Source organism: Pygocentrus nattereri, chromosome 29 (genome assembly GCF_015220715.1).
Source record: "Pygocentrus nattereri isolate fPygNat1 chromosome 29, fPygNat1.pri, whole genome shotgun sequence".
Lineage (NCBI taxonomy): Eukaryota > Metazoa > Chordata > Actinopteri > Characiformes > Serrasalmidae > Pygocentrus > Pygocentrus nattereri.
This window is the reverse complement of record NC_051239.1, coordinates 9885750-9907755: the sequence shown is the minus strand read 5'-3', so window position 1 is coordinate 9907755 and position 22006 is coordinate 9885750. Positions and strand designations below refer to the sequence as shown.

The 22006-nt window shown below is 39.6% G+C and overlaps 2 protein-coding genes across 4 annotated transcripts in view; both read right to left on the bottom strand.

The window, feature by feature from the left end:
- acsl2 (acyl-CoA synthetase long chain family member 2) overlaps positions 1 to 2310 on the bottom strand; it is a 35620-nt gene extending 33310 nt beyond the window's left edge. Inside the window, exon 1 of the mRNA XM_017696348.2 lies at positions 2103 to 2310. The gene's annotated coding sequence lies outside the window, so the exon portion shown is untranslated. The remainder of the gene's footprint in view (positions 1 to 2102) is intronic.
- A 1691-nt stretch (positions 2311 to 4001) lies between these two features.
- The window catches only part of prkg1l (protein kinase cGMP-dependent 1, like), a 57118-nt gene continuing 39113 nt past the window's right edge, over positions 4002 to 22006 (bottom strand). For 2 of the 3 annotated variants that reach the window (XM_017696265.2, XM_037535974.1), the window contains 11 exons: positions 19685 to 19750; positions 18557 to 18625; positions 18336 to 18435; positions 15407 to 15546; positions 15086 to 15175; positions 12242 to 12383; positions 11111 to 11274; positions 8828 to 8950; positions 7257 to 7316; positions 5921 to 5987; positions 4002 to 5753 (listed from right to left, as the gene is read on the bottom strand). In XM_017696265.2, coding sequence (XP_017551754.1) covers positions 5655 to 5753; positions 5921 to 5987; positions 7257 to 7316; positions 8828 to 8950; positions 11111 to 11274; positions 12242 to 12383; positions 15086 to 15175; positions 15407 to 15546; positions 18336 to 18435; positions 18557 to 18625; positions 19685 to 19750 — 1120 coding nt within the window. In that variant the 3' untranslated portion in view covers positions 4002 to 5654. The remainder of the gene's footprint in view (positions 5754 to 5920; positions 5988 to 7256; positions 7317 to 8827; positions 8951 to 11110; positions 11275 to 12241; positions 12384 to 15085; positions 15176 to 15406; positions 15547 to 18335; positions 18436 to 18556; positions 18626 to 19684; positions 19751 to 22006) is intronic. The other variant, XM_017696266.2, reaches the window with a different exon arrangement.

The following is a 22006-nucleotide window of genomic DNA, read 5'->3' as shown; positions in this document are numbered from 1 at the left end:
AAAGGCCTGGCTGTTCTCCTGCTGTGATCCCTAAATGAAGCATGAAGAACACCGGCTCAGTCACAATGAAAGGTTTTCGTGAAAGAGAGAGAAGAGAGGCCAGAGCTGCGTCACATTTCAAACCGGAACAGAAAATGGAAGAGGAGGACGAGGCAGTCATCACAATGCAACACACAGCTGAATATCTGTTAACTTTGTTAGATTTTGTACATTTTCAGTGCAGAAACATCTTGAATTTGCATGAAAATTAGGGTTAATCTACATTGTGTCCAAAAGTTTGTAGACACCTGCTCATTCAACATGTCTTTTGAAATAAATGGTATTAACAGGGAGTTTGTCACCTTTGCCACCCACTCTTCTGCTTAATATGAAATGTTGGAACAGTGCAGTGAAAATTTGATTTCAATCAGCCGCAAGAGCATCGTGAGGTCAGGTACGGATGCTGGATGATTAGATATGGACACTCCAACCTTATGAGAACACATCAGTTGGTTCACATTTGTCTAATGAGTACACATCCTTTGCTGAGTCATGAGAAAAGCTGTCTTAGTCATTAAAAACTGATCTGCTTCAATGGCACGGCTGAGCCTTTCCAGGTACATGCGTTTTCTACCTCCTGACTTCAATGGTCAGTTGGAATTAGTCAGTCAACAAGCTTCAGTTTCATTCCACTTCAGGTCTGGCTTTACTACTAAACATTCGGGGAAAAACAACCAAGCGAATGGTTTATACCAAACTGCCAGACATTTCATGCCTCAGCATGTCTGATGTCCTCATTCTCTTTCCTGCATTCCCAACACTTTGATTTACACACTCAGCGAAGTAAAATACCGCCCTTAGTCTATGGCCAGACTAAGACTAGATACTGCCTTTTGTGGAGGTCACTGTTGATTATATTAGATTATATGGAAGAGTAATCTGGTAATAATTTTGATGGTTAATTTAATTTTAAGAGTTTTTAAACAGGCTGCAACAAAAATGGACTTATAGTGAGTAATAACAAACCCTGAAGAGCCTTTCAAAGACTCCAATAAGTTCTTTAAGTATCAGAATAGTATATTTTTGCCATGAGCCACCTCTCTCTCTCTCTCACACACACACACACACACACACACACACACACACACACACACACACACACACACACACATACATACATACATACATACATATATATATAAAAATAAGGGCAGTGTATTGCAAACTTCATACAAACTGTGAACAAGTCACTGCAGATTCGTCAATAAGGTACATTTTAATGGACTTTTTTTATCATCAAATAATCGAGTCCCATGAACTTGCTGAAATAAACAGAGATGTGGGTCAAAATGTATTTTTGACTGTGACAGAGAACAGTATTACCGTTAAAATGCATGTCTTCATGCAGTTTGCCAACGAAACACTGAGGAGTCTGCAAGAAGGCAAATGAATCGATGATCGTTCACTCGAATAATCGAGTTTAATCGAGTATCCGCGCTACCGCAACTCGACTTTACGGCTGCGGTGTTCCTGGAAAAACTCAAGTACGATATGAACCAACTGTAAAGACAGTCTGAGAGAAATTCCTCTCCGCCAGCTCCCTCCACACACCCCGTTTACCGGCCAAGTCCCCGGCTCTACAGTAATTACGGGCTCACGGTATGTGAGTTTTTCCACACACTCTTCTAGTTATGAGATTAAAACAGAACATATTCACTCAGACACTGTCTGAGAAGGTGAAACGTGTCTATATTAAAAGATTACAGACCAATTTCAGCAGAATCTGAAGAGGCCATTTACTGTTGAGTCGTGTTTTGTCTTTTCTTGGCAGCTGTGAGGAAGAAAACCCCGCGGTGTTGACAACGCGCGTGCACGTGGGGGCTGAGGAAGAAAAGGGGGTCAGTTTTCTTCACGATTTTGCTAAAAAAATATATTTTTGTAGATGTTACTTCCTCATACAGGCCCTTATTAGTCGTTTTCTGAAGGAAGTCCGTAAATGTGGGCGCTGTGTCGGTGAATGAGGACGACGCGCTCAGTTTTCATGAGGACTGAGAAACTTCTCGAAAGTTCTGAGTTTCTGAGTGAAAGTCGGTGCGGGTGCAGCAGTAAAAGGCCTTTCTTACCTGTGTTAGAAGCCGGGCTTGGTCAGCTCTTCAGCACGCTCAAACTTTCTCCCCGAACTGTGTGGGAATCAAACGGGTTCCTCGCGCCTCCTCGAGTGAGAGAGTGTGTGTGTGTTTGTAATTAAATGCTCCCCCAAGACACCGCCCTTACGCCCTCCTTTAACCCACGTCATCCATCCTCCAGGGTGAATGGAGACACACTTTTAAAGCTGGAAACTTCCCCAACTATGTCCGCCCTCTGGAGGTGAACTTCAGTGAGGTTTCCCTGAAGGTCAGTCTCTGCTCTGGACTAACACAGCCAGCCCCCTACACTCTTACACTCTACACCCTGCTAAGAGAAACCAGGACCAGGCTGCAAGTTGAGTTCTACATAGAACCATTTCAGGCTTAAATGGTTCTTTACATGGTGAAATAGTTATTCAGATTGATGGAGAACATGTTGTATGTGGTATCTATGTAGAACCTTTTTGAAAATGGCATCGTTACAATAGAGGAACCCTTGTAGAACCAAGAGTGTAGGAAGCCCATGAGACCAGGGCTCCATGTGAAATTCAAAGTATATGCTGTATGTGTTGAATAGGCTCCAGCACCCCCCATGGCCCAGGAGGACCTGTGCGTGTGTGTGTGTGTGTGTGTGTGTGTGTGTGTGTGTGTGTGTGTGTGTGTGTGTGTGTGAAGCGTGAAGAGTGTCAGAGTTCATTCACGACTCTGCGCTTCACTGGCTTCAGCCTCAGAGAGCAAACTTTGCTAGCAAACATCTCTGAAGAACACCAGGCTGTTGTGTCTCAGTTTGGTCTGAATTTTTGCAGGGATACAAGCTCTTTATGACTGTCACCGTTATTTGCCACCATGAAAATAGAAAAATAGAAAATAAAGGCACGTATGGTCCATGTGTAACTTTACTTGATATCTGCTTCTTTATGATTGGTTTACCAGTTTGAGGCTGCTGATGGTTGGTCAAACATGCTTTATGTGCAAAAATCAAAAGCGTATCTTTGCTACTATTTTATTGCTTCGGCTACACTCCCAAAAGTGATGGACAAGTCACTAATTATTTCTCCCAAACTGTAACGGGGTCGCTTTACTGACTATTTCCTGTAAAAACTAATGTCAGTACTCCTTATTTTACTTCTATGTTACTCTGTAATAAACTATCTCACTATTTTGGCAGATCATATTGCTAGAATCATTATTTCTTGAAACAAGTCAAATTATCTGCCAATATTGTGCTAAAATTTGACAAAATTACGTAACTAAAAATGTCTCAGAATAAATAATCGTATAATATTTATACAACAGTCTTAACATGAGAAATATTAGATATATCTATTAGATTTAATATGATATCACTTACCAAGATGCCATGTTTTGCAGTGTAGATGGTTGCGCCACTCAGAAACCCAGAGGCCTGACTAAGTGTATTATAAAGGTGAACCCAGGGAACCCCATGCCTGTCTCCTGCATCCAGCCCCAGAATCACTAAACCCACCCCTGCTTTCACTACACTGAAAAGAAATGAGCCACTGAATGTACTTGCTTCATAACATTCATATGGATTTAATATATTACATCAACATTGTTTTGTCTTTCTGTTTACTTTTGGCAGTGATGTAATACTGTATTAAACTGAATGTATGTAATTTGGGGAAAGAAGCCCCCAGCATAAGATGACCTTCCCACCTTATACAATTCCAGTCTCCACACATTTACTGGAGTTATTCAGAGAACAAAGCATTTGGTTTTGAGAGTTGTAAAATAGTTTTTTTCTATTGAAGTGAAGTACAAGTTAAATCAGGGATCGGCGTCATGCGGCTCAGGGGGCCGCAAAATTAGATGCTTCGGTTAAAATAAATGAATCCCCTTATGCAGTAAAACAAAACTCTGTTGGTCGTTCTAACACAGTTTTAACAGCAAATGGTTTTAATGCACGGAAAACATCCTCACTTAGTTAGTAGCTGGCAAAAAGGCAAAGGGAGAGATTTAAAATGGACATCAATGATTTAAAGACAAATGGACTTTTTGCATTTATAATCAGTCTAGCTGGTTTCCCGATATGTGTAATCTGCAACGAGAAGCTAAAGTCAGTTTCTTGTTTGAAGCCTCCCGTTCCACCTTAAATAGTGCAGCAGTTACATTCTGCCTCAATTTAAGGTGGAACAGGAAAATTTAAGGAAGAAGCTGGCGAATGAGAAGCGACTTCAGCCTCGTAAATAATCAAACGCTGAGAGACATTTTACAAGAAACTGTTCTACTTGTGTTTCCTGCTGGAGATGCGAGAAAAGCGGCTTCATGAATAGCGGATTTAGCCTATATTATGATGATAGCATATTATTTACAGCCAAGATGGTAAAATGGATATAAAATGTTGTGGCTCCCAAAATGGTTTAATTTTTGTTGAAAGGACAAAGGCTCTTCTTAACATTTGGGTTGCGAACTCCTGAGTTAGATCTTTGAAGCAAAAACTTTCCCAGACCAAAGGCGAAAGATCCACTTGACATTAAATACTATTTAGTTACACCAGGGAAGACACAATAACATCATAAATAGGTATGTGGTACATGACTGTTGGTGAAAATTAGGCCACATTTTTAGCCAGCTTGCTGGAGATAAGTTTACATCTGAGTTTTGCATTTAGACACAGCTACATTCACCTCTGATACTTTGTAATGCGTAATAGTACTACTACTATTAAAATGATAATAATAATAATAACAACAACATTTAATTGAAATAACATTAATGTACATGTTTATATCATTAATATAATCACAATAGTTTAATTGATGTACAAAACTGTCATTTCAAATGTGTCTGCTAAGTTCTTTGTCATACTTTAATAAAAGTATGATGTATAAAATATAATGTTTTAGTGCTCTGCTTTGATTAACAACATAATTTCTGAAAAGTGCAAAGACTAGAAGTGATTTGACACAATACTTGTAGATTCTGTTAAAACCGGACGACAAACTGATGCTAGATTTGCTTATTCCACACTTCTGACCTTGCTAGCGAGGCAAGATGGTCCTTCTAAAAAGGTGTTTTTTGTGCTATAAAAACTAAATTGAAAACTATTCTCCTAACTGGGTTTATGCCTCGCCATCTTGTACATAATAAACTCAAGCACAGATATGCTTTAAAATAAGTGGATACTGTTCTTAAGGGGGCAATGCCCACCCATTTTCCCCAACACCTTCTAATCAAGTCTCTTCACTACTTTGCTTTTTGACCTACTGATATGCCAATTATCTTTTATCTTCTAGTCTTCTGAGTCTAATTCGCACCTAGAACCTTTTTATGCAAGAAAATAACATGATTCAACTTAAGATTCACATTTAAGGGCTTTAGTGTAAACAGAACACAGATACTACAAACAGAAGATGACTGGATTCAGATGGAATATGAAGTAATTCCAGGAGGAAAGTAACTTGCTTGACTGAAAGCAAATTGTGTTAAACGATGAACTGAAATAGTTTCTTAGTTTTAAATATGTAACGTCCAATATGGTTAGTCCATTTGTCCATCTACAGGATACGTATCTGTCCAATGGACAGGTCAAAAGTCTTTGTCCCAATCCGAGTCGTCAACTGGCGATAAATCTGTGTGGTTCTCGCTGCTTGAACTGTCTGCCCCCCGATCCAGAAGACTGTGGACCTGCAATGAAAGAAAGCAGCAGATTGACTTGGTTGATGCAATAGCAAACCAACTTGTGGTTAAAAAAGAGAAAAATGCTAATTCAAAATTCATCAGAAGATTTTCCCGTTGAATTTTACAGATGTTGAGACAGACTGTGCTTTGATGTGAACAGGAAAGATCCTTACATTTGGTACTATCGGTGGAGCGTGTGAGCCGTCACGCAGGCCCAGCCAATCAAACCCTTCAAACCACCTGTGTAAAATGTTTTAAACACAAAACATATAAGGACACATTCACACATACTACATATACACCATATTGCCAAAGGTATTCGCTCTCCTGGCTTCACACACATATGGAATTGAGTGAGATCCCACTCTTAATCTATACGGTTTAATGTGATGTCGGCCCACGCTTTGCAGATATAACAGCTTCAACTGTTCTGGGGAGGCTTTCCACAAGGTTAAGGAGTGTGTTCATGGGAATTTTTGACCGTTCTTCCAGAAGCGCATTTGTGAGGTCAGACACTGATGTTGGACGAGAAGGCCTGACTCGCAGTCTCCGCTCTAATTCATCCCAAAGGTGTTCTGTCAGGTTGAGGTCAGGACTCTGTGCAGGCCAGTCAAGTTCTACAACACTAAACTCGCTCATCCACGTCTTTATGGACCTTTCTTTGTGCACTGGTGCACAGTCATGTTGGAACAGGAAGGGGTCATCCCCAAACTGTTCCCACAAAGTTGGGAGCATGAAATTGCCCAAAATCTCTTGGTCTGCTGAACTATTCACTGGAACTAAGGGGCCGAGCCCAACTCCTGAAAAACAACTTTACACTTGGCACAATGCAGTCAGATAATTACCGTTCTCCTGGTAACTGCCAAACCCAAAATCATCCATCGGACTGCCAAATGGAGAAGCGTCACTTCAGAGAACACGTCTCCACTGCTCTAGAATCCAGTGGCGGCACTTTACACCACTGTTTTCAACGCTTTGCATTGCATTGGATGCAGCTGCTCAGCCATGGAAACCCATACCATGAAGCGCTCTACGCTGTTCTTGAGCTAATCTGAAGGCCACCTGAAGTATGGAGGTCTGTAGTGATTGACTCTGCAGAAAGTTGGTGACCTCTGCGCACTATGTGCCTCAGTATCCGCTGAACCCACGCTGTCAATTTACCTAATGGCCTACCACTTCATGGCTGAGTTGCTGTCATTCCTAATTGATTCCACTTTGTTATAATCCCACTGACAGTTGACTGTGGAATATTTAGTAGTGAGAGCGACCCATTCTTTCACTAATGTTTGTAGAAGCAGTCTGCAGGCCTAGGTGCTTGATTTTATATACCTGTGGCCATGGAAGCGATGGGAACACCTGAATTCAATTATTTGGATGGGTGAGTGAATACTTTTGGAAATATAGTGTATTTGTACAAGGAAGTGTAACGTGCTGAAAAATGTCTGCAGTTCTCTCTTCTTTTCCAAGCATAAAACAGTGTCTTAGTTTTGCCCCTCTCTGAGTGCTCACTTGTGTCCACGGATGTCCTTGACCCCATTCCTCTGGCCCAGTCTCTCAGTGGGGTTCTCTCTGGAAGGGGGATGATAAATGACAGCAGGATCAGACACACAGACCCTCATAATGAAGTAGAACTCAGCTAGTCTAAGAGATGAGACACTGAACGTATGTGTGTGCACTGTACAAGCTAAAGAGATTGATACATGAATAAATTGAGCTAGGTTTTTATAAGTGAATGGATTTGGTGGTAAGTTGGCACAATGAATTCAAAATATTCAAAATATTCAAATTCAAAATATTCCAAAGAGACAGAACTACATTTTGACTGTGTCTGAGCAGCAAAACTGTTTAATATTCTTACTAAGGGAACAGATTTGAATCAAATTTACACACCTTTCCCATTATTCCAAATGTAGCTGATCAGCCAAGACATGTTTAGTAGACAAGACCAAGTCCTAGGCTGTGATTAGTCGAGATTGAGTCTCAAGGCCCAAGACCAAGTCTAGACTGAGACCTCAAAAACCTTAATAATTTGATTTTTAGGTAAAAATAAAATATAATCCTCCTTTGCAGCAAAACAAAGCTGATCGTTCTAACACAGTTTTAACACTAAATGGTCTTAAACACTGGAGTTGCTATCTCACCAACCTGTAACCATGAAGATTGGTGTGCAAACTGCTGGTCACCATAGCAACACAGACAACGGTCTCGCCTATCTAGTAGCTAACGAAGCGATATTTAAGATAAACATCGATCATTTGAAGACGAATGGATTTATTTGCATTCATAAGCCCTTCAGCTGGTTTTCTGATATGTTTAATTTACAGTGAGAAAATATCAAATGCTACAAAATTGCAAAGCTGAAGTCAGTTTCTCCTTTGCCAGCTTCTTGTTCTGCTCCGTCTTAAATGTTTTGCAAGTTTTTTGCAAGAATTTGGAGGAAACAGTCAGTTGCTGCTCATTTCTCAAATCGAAGACGAAAAAGGAGACAGGTAAGATCTCAGTTATTGTAGGGAAAGAGAGAGCATTTCCAAAATAAGTATTGTTAAACAAAATATTTTGTCACCATTGTATCTAGAATTAGCGCTAATATGACAAGTGAGTTAGCAGCCAGCCAACTCTGGAGTAGCCAGCCAACATGGGACTCCAAAATACCAAGAGGAATTTCACACACTTCTGGTATTTATAAAAAATTTGTGACGGAAGATTTCGCCTTTCATTTTGCAGCCAGGCTGAAGCAGCCAGTAATTGAAGCTTATAGCTACAAATTAGCATCACACAAACTGCATGACCAAATCATCACACGCTATAAATCTATAGAATTTGCCAAAAGAATGGACAAAATTCTGAATTCAAGATGACTTTTGACTGTTTTTAGCTTAGTAAAGTAATTAAAAGAAAACTGCATGTTATAGTGTCAGAAATATGTAGCAATATTGTTACAATGTGCTATAGTGTCCATATAGCGCAGCCCTGGTGGCCAACACTAGCATTCCTTACAGCTGTTCGGCACCAAAGTTAGTTTTCAGCTTTGGGTCAGTAGACATAAACACACCGTGCACTGAATTCTCTTTGTCTTTTACCTGCAGAGTCTCTTGATGAGATCGACCACAGGCTTGCTCATTGTGTTTGGGAACTCTACAGCATCAATCCCCCTCAAAACTGCTGCATAGACCTTTAACTGATCCAGGCCTGAGAATGGGGGACTGGAGTGGACAGGATAGACACACATATGCACAATAGAAAAAATGAGACATTTGCATTTTGTTTATCAGTCAAGCTTTTTCTTTTAGTAAGCACCATTATGCTGCCTTGTCTTTTGATTTATCAAAGGCTTTAGGCGGACGCTTATTCATGCCCGTTCTTGAGCTTTACTCAATAGCCCAATCTGACTGCAGAGTCTATGGAGAGGATACCAGTGTATTTATGCCGGAGCTATGCTATGTGTGGAGCTCAATATAAAAGTGCTTCTGCAATCTGATCTGTTTGCATACATCTATTTGCAGAAGCACTCTACTAGCTACAAGTCAGCTTCTGGGTATCTATTTTAAATCCATTTAAAATAGATACCCAGGAGCTCACCGATATCTAGTATATCTATATACCCTGGGATCCATCTGACATTAGAAAGATAATGATCTGTGTAGTCTCTCTTATTTATGATGGCTTTTTTTGGGGCCACTGTTAAAAAAAATAAAAATAGTAGACTTTGAGTATAAAGTCGTAATATTTCAAGAAAAAAGTCATAATATGTAAAGAATAAAGTTGTAATATTTTCAGAGTAAAGTGGTAATATTTTGAGCAAAAAGTCGTAATATTTGGAGGATAAAGTGGGCTAACTGTAGGGGGGCTGCCATAACATGTTGGGGTCTAGATTGCTGTACTGGTGTGCTGGAGTTCGACTCACTCCTGTCTCTGTGTGGTCATCATTTTCACTGTCTGTGAAACTTCATGCCCTCTTTCAATGGTGTGGAGATGCCGCCACTGATAGCCATGTAGATAACCCTGCATGCAATTCTCCTTCAACATGACAGACAGACAGTTTCCTCTGAGTCCGTCTGGTTCTTTATTCTAAATAAACACAGTTTCCTGCTCAGCCATTTCAGCCATTTCTTATACTAATAACAAGCTAAGGACCAGGAGAGACAGGCAGACTTATGGGTGAAATTGATATGAAAGTACAACTCCACCAACTCCTAAATGCCCCTCATTTCAACATGAGGAGGTGCTGCCTTCACTTTGCAAAGCCTTTGGTCAAAATATTGTGATCTTTCTTGGTATTAATGCCACTTTAATATCATAATTCAAAAAAGATTTTCCTCAAAATATTACAACTTTTTTCTTGAAATAATACGACTTTATTATCGAAGTCTACTCTTTTTATTTTTATCAACAGTGGCCCAAAAATGCCATCATACGTATTTGAATCCCACTTGGGCCTATTATTATGGACAGATTCCATAAATGAGCTGCCTTACTGTGTGTTGCAGCTCCTTCATAAGGATTCTGTAACAAAGTGCTAAACATTTTTGTTATTTCTCTTGATGTTTTCTCTACAACCTGACTGCAGTCAATACATGCATGTGCTCTGCACATATACTCATTTGCACTAGTACGTAGAGTCCATCATACAGCGCTATACACACATACACACACACAGCTACGTGCACAAGAACAGCTGAGAAAGTTACACAGGTACCTATAACAGCTTGAATGAATGAAAATTGGCGCCTGAGCCCAAAAAGCACATGATGTTTTTTACAGTCATTTAGATTTCAGACACATGTGCACAATTCCATACTGGAGTTCCATCCTGGACAAATAGAATCCAGAATTGAATAACTTGCAAAGTGGACCATATAGGAAGGAGGGGGCCACTTGAGATTCAGCCTGGGTTTGATGCCATAATATTTAACCCTATTTATTTACAGTAAAATTTTGTATTCATCATTTTATTGTGAAATTAATTCATCATAATACAGCAAATTACTGTGAGGTTGACAATGAGCTGTTTCCCCAATTTAGTCGTCTCTTGGACTCCCGGCCACAGGTGGCCGTAGCATCACCAGAAATCCAACTCATGATCTCCTGATGAGAGGGCCAACGCTTAGATGGTTGCGCCACCTGGGAGATTGCAATTTTTTATGTGGTGATGTCATGTTTGTGCAAATTATAAGCAAAGTTTAAATGTGTATTTGTATTTTAAGAGCTAGTTGGGCTTCATCAGTACCCTTTGCGAGATTAATGAGGACTGAGAGTTTTCTCTGACAGAGTGTTTTCTCTGCTCGTCTCTCTGAGCACAAGTTGCCGATAGCTGTAGCTTTCAAAGGTCAGCAGAAGTTATGCAATTGAATTGTAAATCTCACCTGCTGTTCAGTAACTCGTACACAAACACTCCTAAAGTCCAATAATCCACTGTGGCACTGTGACCTCTGAGCAGGATGACCTCTGGGGCCTGATAACCCACTGACCCACAGAATGACCAGACTCTCTGCAGGGAGCCCAGCTTTTTAGCAGAGGAAAACCCTGCCTGAGAGAGAGTTAATGAAGATAGGCGATGAAGACAGAGAAGGAGCGGATGATAAAGTGAGAGAGATGAAGAGAGAGAGAAATGAAGAGGAAGAGAGAGAGATGGCGAGAGAAACAGAGAGGGACAGAAAGAGAAAAAAGAAAGATAGTTGGAGAAGAAAGATGGGGAGAGAAATGGAGAGAATCAGGACAGAAAAAGAAAAAAGAAAGGGAATGAGAGATTGCGAGAGAGAAAGCAAACGAGAATGTGAGAGAGAGAGAGAGAGAGAGAGAGAGAGAGAGAGAGTGAGATAATATATAATAATATATAATAAGAAACACCGTTACTATTTCTCTGGCATAAATTTAGACTCACTCATTTACATTTACAATTTTTTTCTTAAATGATATCAGTGACAAGACCTACTCACTTATTATTCTAAACAATTGAGACTAATAGTGAAGACATTAGAGCTATAAACTTCTTATGAGTCACGGGGAGGTGCTGGAGCCTATTCCAGCTGTCACTGGGCGAAAGGCAGGAGACACCCTGGACAGGTCACCAGTCCATCACAGGGCAGACAGACATACACATTCACACCTTTGGCCATGCAATTTACCATGTCCAAACAGCCTGACTGCATGTGGACACTCACACAGACACAGGGAGAACATGCAAACTCCACACAGGAGGGGCCCTGGTCACCCAGCCAGGGACTCGAACCCAGGCCTTTCTTGCTGTGATGCGACAGCACTACCCACCACACCACCGTGCCACCCAGAGAGATAAACTAACTTATGGAATTATGCAGTTATCAAAACCGTGTTAAACAGTTTAATATGAGCTTTCCATCAGTGTCAGCTTCTTCAGTCGCTCTGTAAGAATATCTGTAAGATTATGAAAAACATGCACTGAATCAGGTGAGTCTGATCTCTTGACTGATATTGTCTGTGGATCTGCGATGAGTCTTTAGAGCTGAACACTGCACCAGTTTGGCGTATCCTTTGTGGTCCAACAGAACGTTCTCTGGTTTGAGGTCTCGGTGTAGGACACCTTGGCTGTGGAGGAAACTCAGGGCCTCCAGCACGCATGCTGTGTAGAAACGGACTGCATTCTCATCAAACGGACCCCTGAAAGAACCACACATTGTCAGAAAAAAAGGAGCTGCAGACTGTCACCAACAAGATTCACTCCAAGTCTACATCAATTGGAAATCATAAAACTGTTTTCTGCTGTACTGGGACACATTTCAGAGTAAAACTGGTAGATATAGACACTTTTTTTCATGTAATTTCTAGTTTAGATTTTTTGTTTAAGATGATTTAAAATGTCTTTTTGATTGTTCATTAAAATAACATGCAAATAACAAATAAACAAAAAACCTGAACTTTAGAAATAACACAACATTATACATATATATACACACACACACACACACACACACACAACACATGTTTGTATAGTTATATATATCACTGCTGTCAGAAGAAAATCTTGTATCTCAATTTTGTAATTTTTCAGTTTTTGACATAATTTGAAAATGTCTGCTGCTCTTTATATTGTGTGTAAATTTCATCATGAATGGACCAAAATGAATGACCTAAAACAACTTACAAAAATTTCTGGTTCCATTGACTTACATTAAAAGTTAAATAGGTTTTTTTACTTCTCCAGTAAAAAGTTACCGTTTTGGAAATACTGTGACTATGCGATAGAATTCAGACAAGTGCAGATAAAAAGAGGTTTATTAATGTACAGTAAAGTGCGTGGTCAAAAAACAAGCGATGGTTGTTATCAAAAAGCAAGGAGAATCACCAAAGTGATGAAAACACTAGGCAGCCAAAACCAAAGGAGTAGACAAAAACGTGGTCGAGAAAACAAGCCAAAAAAAGTCCAAAACACAAGCAGGCAAAGGTACTAAAGGGTTAAGCAAGAGACAAGGCCACAATAAACAGAGATGGGGTCATATCAGGTAATAGTAAACAGATGAGAAACCACTCATGTATGTTCTGGAAGAACCAATATCTCGCAATGACTCTCACTAAAGCCGGGCTTAAATACTAGGCTAAGCGGGTCAACAAACAGGTGCATGTAATCAATAATCAGGGGATTGCGAGCGCTGATAGATGCGTGAGCGATTGTCCACAGTTATGTGATCTCCTGACGCATTCTGGGAAATGTAGTCCGACTCTGCCTGAGGCGTGACATGTACAAGGTTTTCCTCTAACAATGTATACATACAATATATATATATATACACAGAGGTGGACGAAGTACACAAATCATGTACTTGAGTTAAAGTAGAGATACCCAGGGTAAAATATTAATCCAGTAAAAGTAGAAGTCCTTACTCTAGACCTCAACCTGAGTAAAAGTACTAAAGTATTTGGCTTCAAATGTACTTAAGTATCAAAAGTAAAAGTACTAAAAGAGTAATTATGACTGAGGTCCTGTTATCATTTTTATAACAAGACTCTCTTCATGAACTCATTTCAGGTGAAAGTCCTCCAGCGTCTCTCTTGGTAAACCAGTCTTTTAATAGAACGTCATTAATTAGTGACGCTGATGTCTATTAAAATGATCATAAGCACAAAACACTGAAGGTAAACAGTTTCCATCAGGGAGAACCGAGTGGCTCTGAAATCACTTTTACAAACAAGCAAAGTTTCAGTTTAAGATTACTTTGTAAATTAGTTACAAGTTGAATAAAAACTGGCTTTAAACTCAGGATCACAGATGAGCTTCCTGTACTGTATTGATCTGTAGGCGTCTGTTCATAAACATAAACAAGCTAAAACTAATTTACTATAAAATGAAAGTGTTTGTATGAATTCAGAAATGAAGAAACACGTCAGTCACGTCAGCTCGTCAGTCAGCTCATCATGTAGGTGACGCATGTGCTCCCAAATTTGTACGCTGCTGCGCCGACGTTGAACCGGGTGCTGTACTGGGTCGGAATGACCAACAGGTCAAAACAAGTTAGTTATAGTTAAATTGAAGCCGTGCCCGTTCAACCACACAGCATCAGGTTTTCATTTGAATGGTTTCTCTTACATGCAGCTTTCTAATTTTCCTTTAACAACATAAGACTAAACTGATTTTACATAACCAGACACTAACACAAAGAAACATCACAAACACAAAGGTACTTCACCAAATCCACCAAGCCATGATCTGAAAGTAACGCCTGATTTTCAGCTGAGGAACTAAATATCGGCTCACCTTCATTCACTCAAAACCACATATACAGCTGTGTACAAAAGTTTAGGTACGTCTAGTCAAATTACACATTTTGTTGGTTTTATAAGTGAAAGTTAAAACGTCCTCTATAGAGAACACACTTCTACACATTATCATACATAATTACTGTTTATTCTCTGAACATGTGAAGATTAAGTGAACATTAAGATTAAGTGACCCTTATTAGTCCCACATCCGGGAAATTTCACTTCCGCATTTAACCCATCCGTGAAGTGAAACACCACACACACTCTAGTGAGCACACACACACTAGGGGGCAGTGAGCACACTTGCCCGGTTTTTTGCCCTGTTTTTATGTTTTCATTTTTTCCAGTATGATAACTCGGCACCTAAACAGAAACTAAAAATAGCAGAAAAATGCCAGATTTATATAAAAAAAGCAACAAAACCTGTCATTTGACTTGTGTGAACTTTTGCACATGACTGTATATTTGTATACTGGCAGCATATAATGCAATATGTTGTCTGTATATTCCAAGATATTGCGAGGACATGTTGTAATGTATTGCTGTTTTGCATGTAGAGAATACAGGCATCACCTGAATGTTTTAGACTTAGCCTTTCTGATTACCTCTCCTTTAGCAAGGTCCACAGATCTCCACCTAAACACGCCTCCATCAGCATGTAGAGGCACTTCCCGTCTCTAAAGGTCTGATACAGCCTGAGATAAGACGCATGTTTATGTAAATATACAAACACATACACTAAAGACACAATCAGAATGATATCATATATGAAATGACAGTCATAACCTGGAGCCTGTCCAATGTCTCAAATATTCTAATGTCCGATTCTATTAGAAATTCACTGGAATTACAGAGCTATTTGATTTCTCAAACATCTTTTAGTTTAGAATTGGTGTGCACTTGCTCGGTGTGCAGTGAGTACTGACCGGACGATGAACGCACAGTGGGCATCTATCATGATTTGCTTTTCACTGAAGATTCGCTCTCGGTGGCCTGGGCTCACTACTGCATGCTTTCTTATTATCTTCAGCGCAAAAACGCGGCTGCCGTCGTTCTTTAAGTGCACCTAAAAGAGTGAGGAAAGAACAAAGAGTGACGAGAAAACTGAAAGACTCTTCAGACCAGGATTAGATTTATGTGGATCATTCAACATAATTAGTTGAAAACACATTTCAGACTTTTAGCTCATTTGGTTAGGATCTAAACTAAAATCCTTTAGCTCTGAGTGATCCTATACCTTAACTATGGGTGTTTATTGGATTACAATCAGTGCCATTTTGTCACTACCGAAACAATCATGACACTACCATGAACTTTACAAAATGCTCAGAAACGTTAGCCAGGGCACACATCAATTCAAAATATTTACCATCACTTTCACTACAAATGAATTGTAGCAGATTTGTTTCAGTAGTGACAGCTCTTAATGTTTCACACTGATTTTCAGACTTTGAGTGTCACACATCCCTCCGATACACTACAAGACCCTGAACCAAGTCCACTGACTCAAACTCAAACTCCCAGGATCCCTCTGAGTGTCATGTGACACCGCTCTACCAATCATCTCCGCTCCAGATCACCAGAGTTCTGATTACGCACAGCTGTTTCTCATTAACCACCTGTTTTAAAGCTCCGTCCTTCCATTGCACTTCGTGAAGTATTGCCACTGTGTCCACATGTGCTTATCACGTCTCTGTTTGCTGCTTTGTGTATGACCCATTCCATCTCTTCATTTGCCTTTGGGTTGCCCCTGCATTGTTGGATTTCTTCTGCCGGTCTTGACCTTGCTTCCCGTTTTTGACTTTGCCTTAGCGTTCCCCTTTTGTTTTGTCTGCTCTGTTTGGTTTTGACCTCCGCTTGCTCGACTTCTGTGTTTGTGCCTAGCCCCCTTTGTAATAAACACCTTGCTCCATTGTACCTGCGCCTACCTGTTCTGTACAGAAACCTCACCTTGAGACACATTTACTTCAAAACAATGGGATCTAACTGCTCTCCATGTGGCAATGGAATGACAGGGATGCAGTCTCACCTCCTCCTTTAAAATGCAGGGATGTGGCTAAAATAAGGCCCACCCATTTACGAAAACTGTCTGTTTTCCGGTAGTGACATGAGAATGTAGGACAGCATTTTTTGAAAAAATGTTTTTTTTATTTCAAAATTCTTTCAACTTCACTTTTAAAGGAACCTCTTAAAAAACCTAATTCAGTCTGCTCTGCCTGGCCATCTGGGTACCTTTACACTATGTTCATAGTACAAGCCTCATTGCTCAATTTAGATGTTTTGCCCAGATATGATCTTTCTAACTTGATCACATTTGTGTATGTAAGTGACTCAGATCTACCATTAAAGTAAACACACCTGCATCCTGAAACGACTCGCATCCTAATCAATAGCGTCACATGAATAAACCACAAGTCAAACACACTAAACCAGTAGAACAAGCCTTTGTCCTGAAGTTAATTTGCTGTTCATTTGTATGCAGTTAATTTGTTGTAATCTCATTCAGTGTATGTGGGTTAACCCTTAGAAGTCGCAGCTGTTTGCTAGTCAAGGCAAAATTCTGGTGAAATTGTATGATAATTTTTATGTTTTAAGTATAAGAGGAGATATTTTCAACTTCAAGTTTAGGTTCAAGTTCAAGATCGCCACATCAGATAGGAGTTTGTTCCAAATTTGCAGTAGTGCACTCAAAAGTTGCTAAAACAATGACAAAGATAAAGACAGTAAAGACAAATATCCATTCATAAGACTGAACAAAGTAGTAGAACTAAAGCAGAGAAGCTGAAAACACAAAGAAACAATGAAAGAACAATACGGTGCTTAATTCTAGGGATCCCTTGATACTGATACTGATGCTGGTATCAGGTATCAGGTCAATCCATTTTCATTTACTCATAGAGCCATTTACATGCACTCAATAATCCAATCATAATCACATTTCTGCAGTTACCTGATTATTCAAATGGTCATGTTAACAGCACACTCTGATGTCTTAGACCTAGAAATCCGATTTAGAAATTCATTAAAGGGAGCTTTATTTTAGCTCAGTAATCAGGTTTTTCAGTTCACGTAATCCCTTACTCGGGTGTCTTTCCAGCGGAATAGGAAATAAGCAGGCAGTGCTGCAACAAAATGGCACATTTGGAGTGATGCTGAAACCAAATACATGCTTGATGAAATCTTCTAGAAGATGTACATTCATACATGTAAAGTGGCTCAATGTTAAAAAAACAGCTGCGGCATGAAGTTCGAGTTTTACGTTTACATCACGTCTTCTGTTGTGAGTTTATTACTGCCTGATTCATGCAGACCTGGAGTTTCCCATTATCTCATTGCTCAAGTGCATGTAAAACGCATTGATCGGATTACTGACAAGGTCTGATTTTCAGCAGTTATCAGATTATTAAGTGCATGTAAACTTTTGAAAAGCTGGTAGGAAATGATTTGACCACCTGTTACATTTTGCTATGATTTTGTCTTTCCTTGACACCAACACAAACTAAACACACTAGAACATGCCACTACAGAGTATAAAGTGAATGGAATTTTGAATCAACTCTTTTGCAATAATGTAATATTATGCAATTACATTCAAGTAGTATAACAGAGTGACTCTATAACTAGACGTCTATGGGTTAAAAGAAAAGTTTAGTGTATATCAATGTTGTTGGCCTATTGATAATAGTACAAATGACAGATCAGCTCTGGGATTAATGATAACGACTATTCTGAAATCTACAGTGAGTGAGACCATTTAGCCAGCCCCCCGTGAGGACTCTTAACCTGGACATCACATGCTTTCCACCTTTAATGGCCATAACAGTATCACGTCTTGACATGGCATTTGGTACTCACCAGTTGTGTGATGCCATATCGTCCCTCTCCCACATTACACAGCACCTGGACGTCACTGGATGACACATCACACAGTTCAGCCCCTTCCTCCTCTGCCCTGCTGATTTCAACAGGCCAGTTTGAAGCTCAGTAAAGTTCAACAAGATAACCGTATTGTATTTTACTGTTAGTCTTTAATGCAAGTCATTTGGAGGTCTACAGGGTTTGTAGTAAGTGCATACTTGGTTTTCGGCTCATTGGTTCCATTCTCTCTGGCATCGTCCTGCTCTCCTATACACCTCTTCAGAGACCTGACAACACAAAAAAGTATGTATTTGTAAGATAGAATTAAAAAGATATCTCTAAAAACAATATTAAAAGAAACAAAACTATTCAGACACCACAAATTTATAATACTAGTTCTTTGTTTTGAGCTTTGAGATGTCCGTGGTTTCATTTTGGCCCATTCTTCTTGTCTTAAAGTTCTCCATAAACGTTCAATAGGATTAATACCAGTAGACTGACTGGGCTATGCAAGTATCCTCAAATTTGTTAGAAACCAGTCTTGCATTATTTCGGCTGTATGTTTGGGGTCTTTGTTTTGTTGAAGCGTCATTTTCTAGCCAGATTCATTTTTTTAATGATGAGATTAAATTATCCTCAAGTATCTCCTGACATATTGCTCCATTCATGTTTCCTTTGGTTAAGTGTAACGTCCCAGTACCATTCACAGGGTAGCAGCTTCATATTGCGATGCTCCCACCACCATGCTTCACTGTGGTGATGGTGTTCTTTGGATGATACAAGCAACCCTTCTTTCTTTCCAGCTGCATTTTATCAAACCACTTGTACTGCCAGTGCTACTGGATATTTAAGGTATTTGCTAAGGCTTTGTAGTTGCTTCTTTATAATTGTTGTTTAATAATTGTTTAATGTCCCTGAAAACTTCAGGAAGCCCCTTTACCATCACTAGTACTGCTACTTGTTGTGTGAAATCTTCTCCACTAATGCCAGTGCTTTCATAACGACACCAGGAGCAATTTGCATGAACAGTTTTATTTATATGTTTGCAGCAATAATGTGTTCATTTAATTTTTTTTAACCTTTACATTTGTATACTTTTATATAGTGTCAGAATATGTTTTTTTTATTATTAATTTTTTTAAACATATCTTTTGTTTATGCTTATGAAAACACATTTTTTGACCACATTTATGACATCAAAGCCAAAGGACATTGTGTGTATAATTTCAGGGTGGATACATGGACTGAAAAACAAGTGTCTGAATACTTGTTTCACCCCTGTCTTATGAAAAATAATAATATGATAATATTACAAAACTAGTTCTATGATAATAGACACTACTTACTCTCTGTTTATGGCCAAGCATGTGACATCACCTGCAGCAACAACACTCAAAGACCTCACTACCTCTCTGCAGAAAGAAAACAGGTCACATCTTTATCATCAGCTTTTATGTTTTAATGTTCCTTATTCTACATTTCTCTGTATATTACACTTTTACCTGATGTTTGTGTAGCTTTATGTACCAAAAGCACTCACGATTCATATTTATATGTACATTTCCCACTGTGCTTTTTCCTTAAACAGGCTGTAACTCCTGTAACTCATTTTGAACAGGCTGTAACTCCTGTAACTCCTACTGAGCAGGCTGTAACTCCTGTAACTCCTACTGAGCAGGCTGTAACTCCTGTAACTCCTACTGAACAGGCTGTAACTCCTGTAACTCATATTGAACAGGCTGTAACTCCTGTAACTCCTACTGAACAGGCTGTAACTCCTGTAACTCATATTGAACAGGCTGTAACTCCTGTAACTCCTACTGAACAGGCTGTAACTCCTGTAACTCCTACTGAACAGGCTGTAACTCCTGTAACTCCTACTGAACAGGCTGTAACTCCTGTAACTCCTACTGAACAGGCTGTAACTCCTGTAACTCCTACTGAACATGCTGTAACTCCTATTACTGATTGTTACTGATATAAACCAATGAGCAAAAACATAATGACCACTCACTGATGAAGAGAATAATGTTGATAACCTCATAACAATGGCGCATTTCGAGATTTGGGATATATTGGATAGTAAGTGAACAGTCGATTCATCAAATTGTTCTGGCCTGTTGACTGTGTTGGGACAAATATGAAATGGCAAGACTTGTAGGGTGCTCCCAATTAGCAGGCCTGAGTACCTACTGGCAGTAACCTGAGGAGGGACAAACCACGAACTGGTGATGGGTCCAAGGCTCTCCAACGTATGAGGACAACAAAGGCCATCCCATCTTGTTAGAAACAACAGACAGTGGATCACATCCATCCCTGTGTTTGGGGTTCTGTAGTTGTAGACCGTGTCCAAGCTAACCCCCTGTCCACAATCAAAAGTAACTACATGACTGACTTTGGTGCAACGTAAGGTCACCTGATCCAATGACTCCCATTTTCTTTTACATCATATGGACAGCCAGGCACGTGTCGTGTTTACCCGAGGAAGCGATGGCACCTGGATGCACTATGAGAAGAAGACAAGCCAGTGGAGGGAGTGTGATACGTGCCACCTACCTGAACTTCCCCTTCATGGAAATGATATTCCTCCAAGGCAGTGGCCTCTTTCAGCAGGATAATGCGTCCTGCTACACTGCATGCATTGTCCTGGAATGGCTTGAGGAACATGACAAAGAGCTCAAGGTGGCCTCCAAATTCCCCAGATCTCAATCTGATTGACCATCTGTGGGATATGCAAGGACTACAACTCTGATCTGTGGCGGCTCCTCCTTGCAACTTACAGGGAGCCAGATACCACAGGACACCTTCAGAGGTTTTGTTCAGTTCACGCCTTGGTGGAAGCTGTTTTGGCAGCACATTATGGACCAACAGCATATTAGGGCTATAATATTTTGGCTCATTAGTGTATGTAAATGATCTCAGTCCTGTACTTGGCCTCACTCAGAAATCAGTCCAGACAAAATATACCAAAGATCTCATAACGAAATTCTTGAGAATGTTGGAAAAAATACATGTCAACACTTTCTATAGCACGTATGGATCTTTCACAAGGCTGCGATTAGATATTTGCATCCCAACAGCTGGGAACAGCACAACGTTTAATTGTTTTCTCTATATCTTCAGCTCCAAGAACTCAGCTAGAGACATTTCCATGATACACAATACACAATATGCATCACAATTTTTAGTTTTTCTAAATATGTTTGGTAAGTCGGAACCCCCACAACACATACAAAAGGCTATAATTAAAAAAACACTATCAGAAACTATGAATACAGTGATCATTTTATTTTACTGTTTAATTGGCTGCACTAAAACCAATTAAACAGGACAAATTATGCTCTGTTTGTAATAAATCATGCTCACCATAGCACATGTTGGTATTATTTATCATGATAACAACAAAATATTGTTATATTGCCCACCTCTAGTTGTGACATCACAACTATGATGAATTCATAACAGGGTTTTTGCTTAGTTTCTATACATGGATTAGGGAGAGAACAGTGTGTTTTGAAGCTTTAAAAATGTTCATTTGCTATCTTATTTCCATGATAATGGCCCACGTTTTGCTTTAGCACCACATATTTAAACTAGTATAATTTGGGGCCATTTACATAAGGAGCAATAACCTTTTTTTAAACTTTTGGATTTCAGTTTTTAACTGT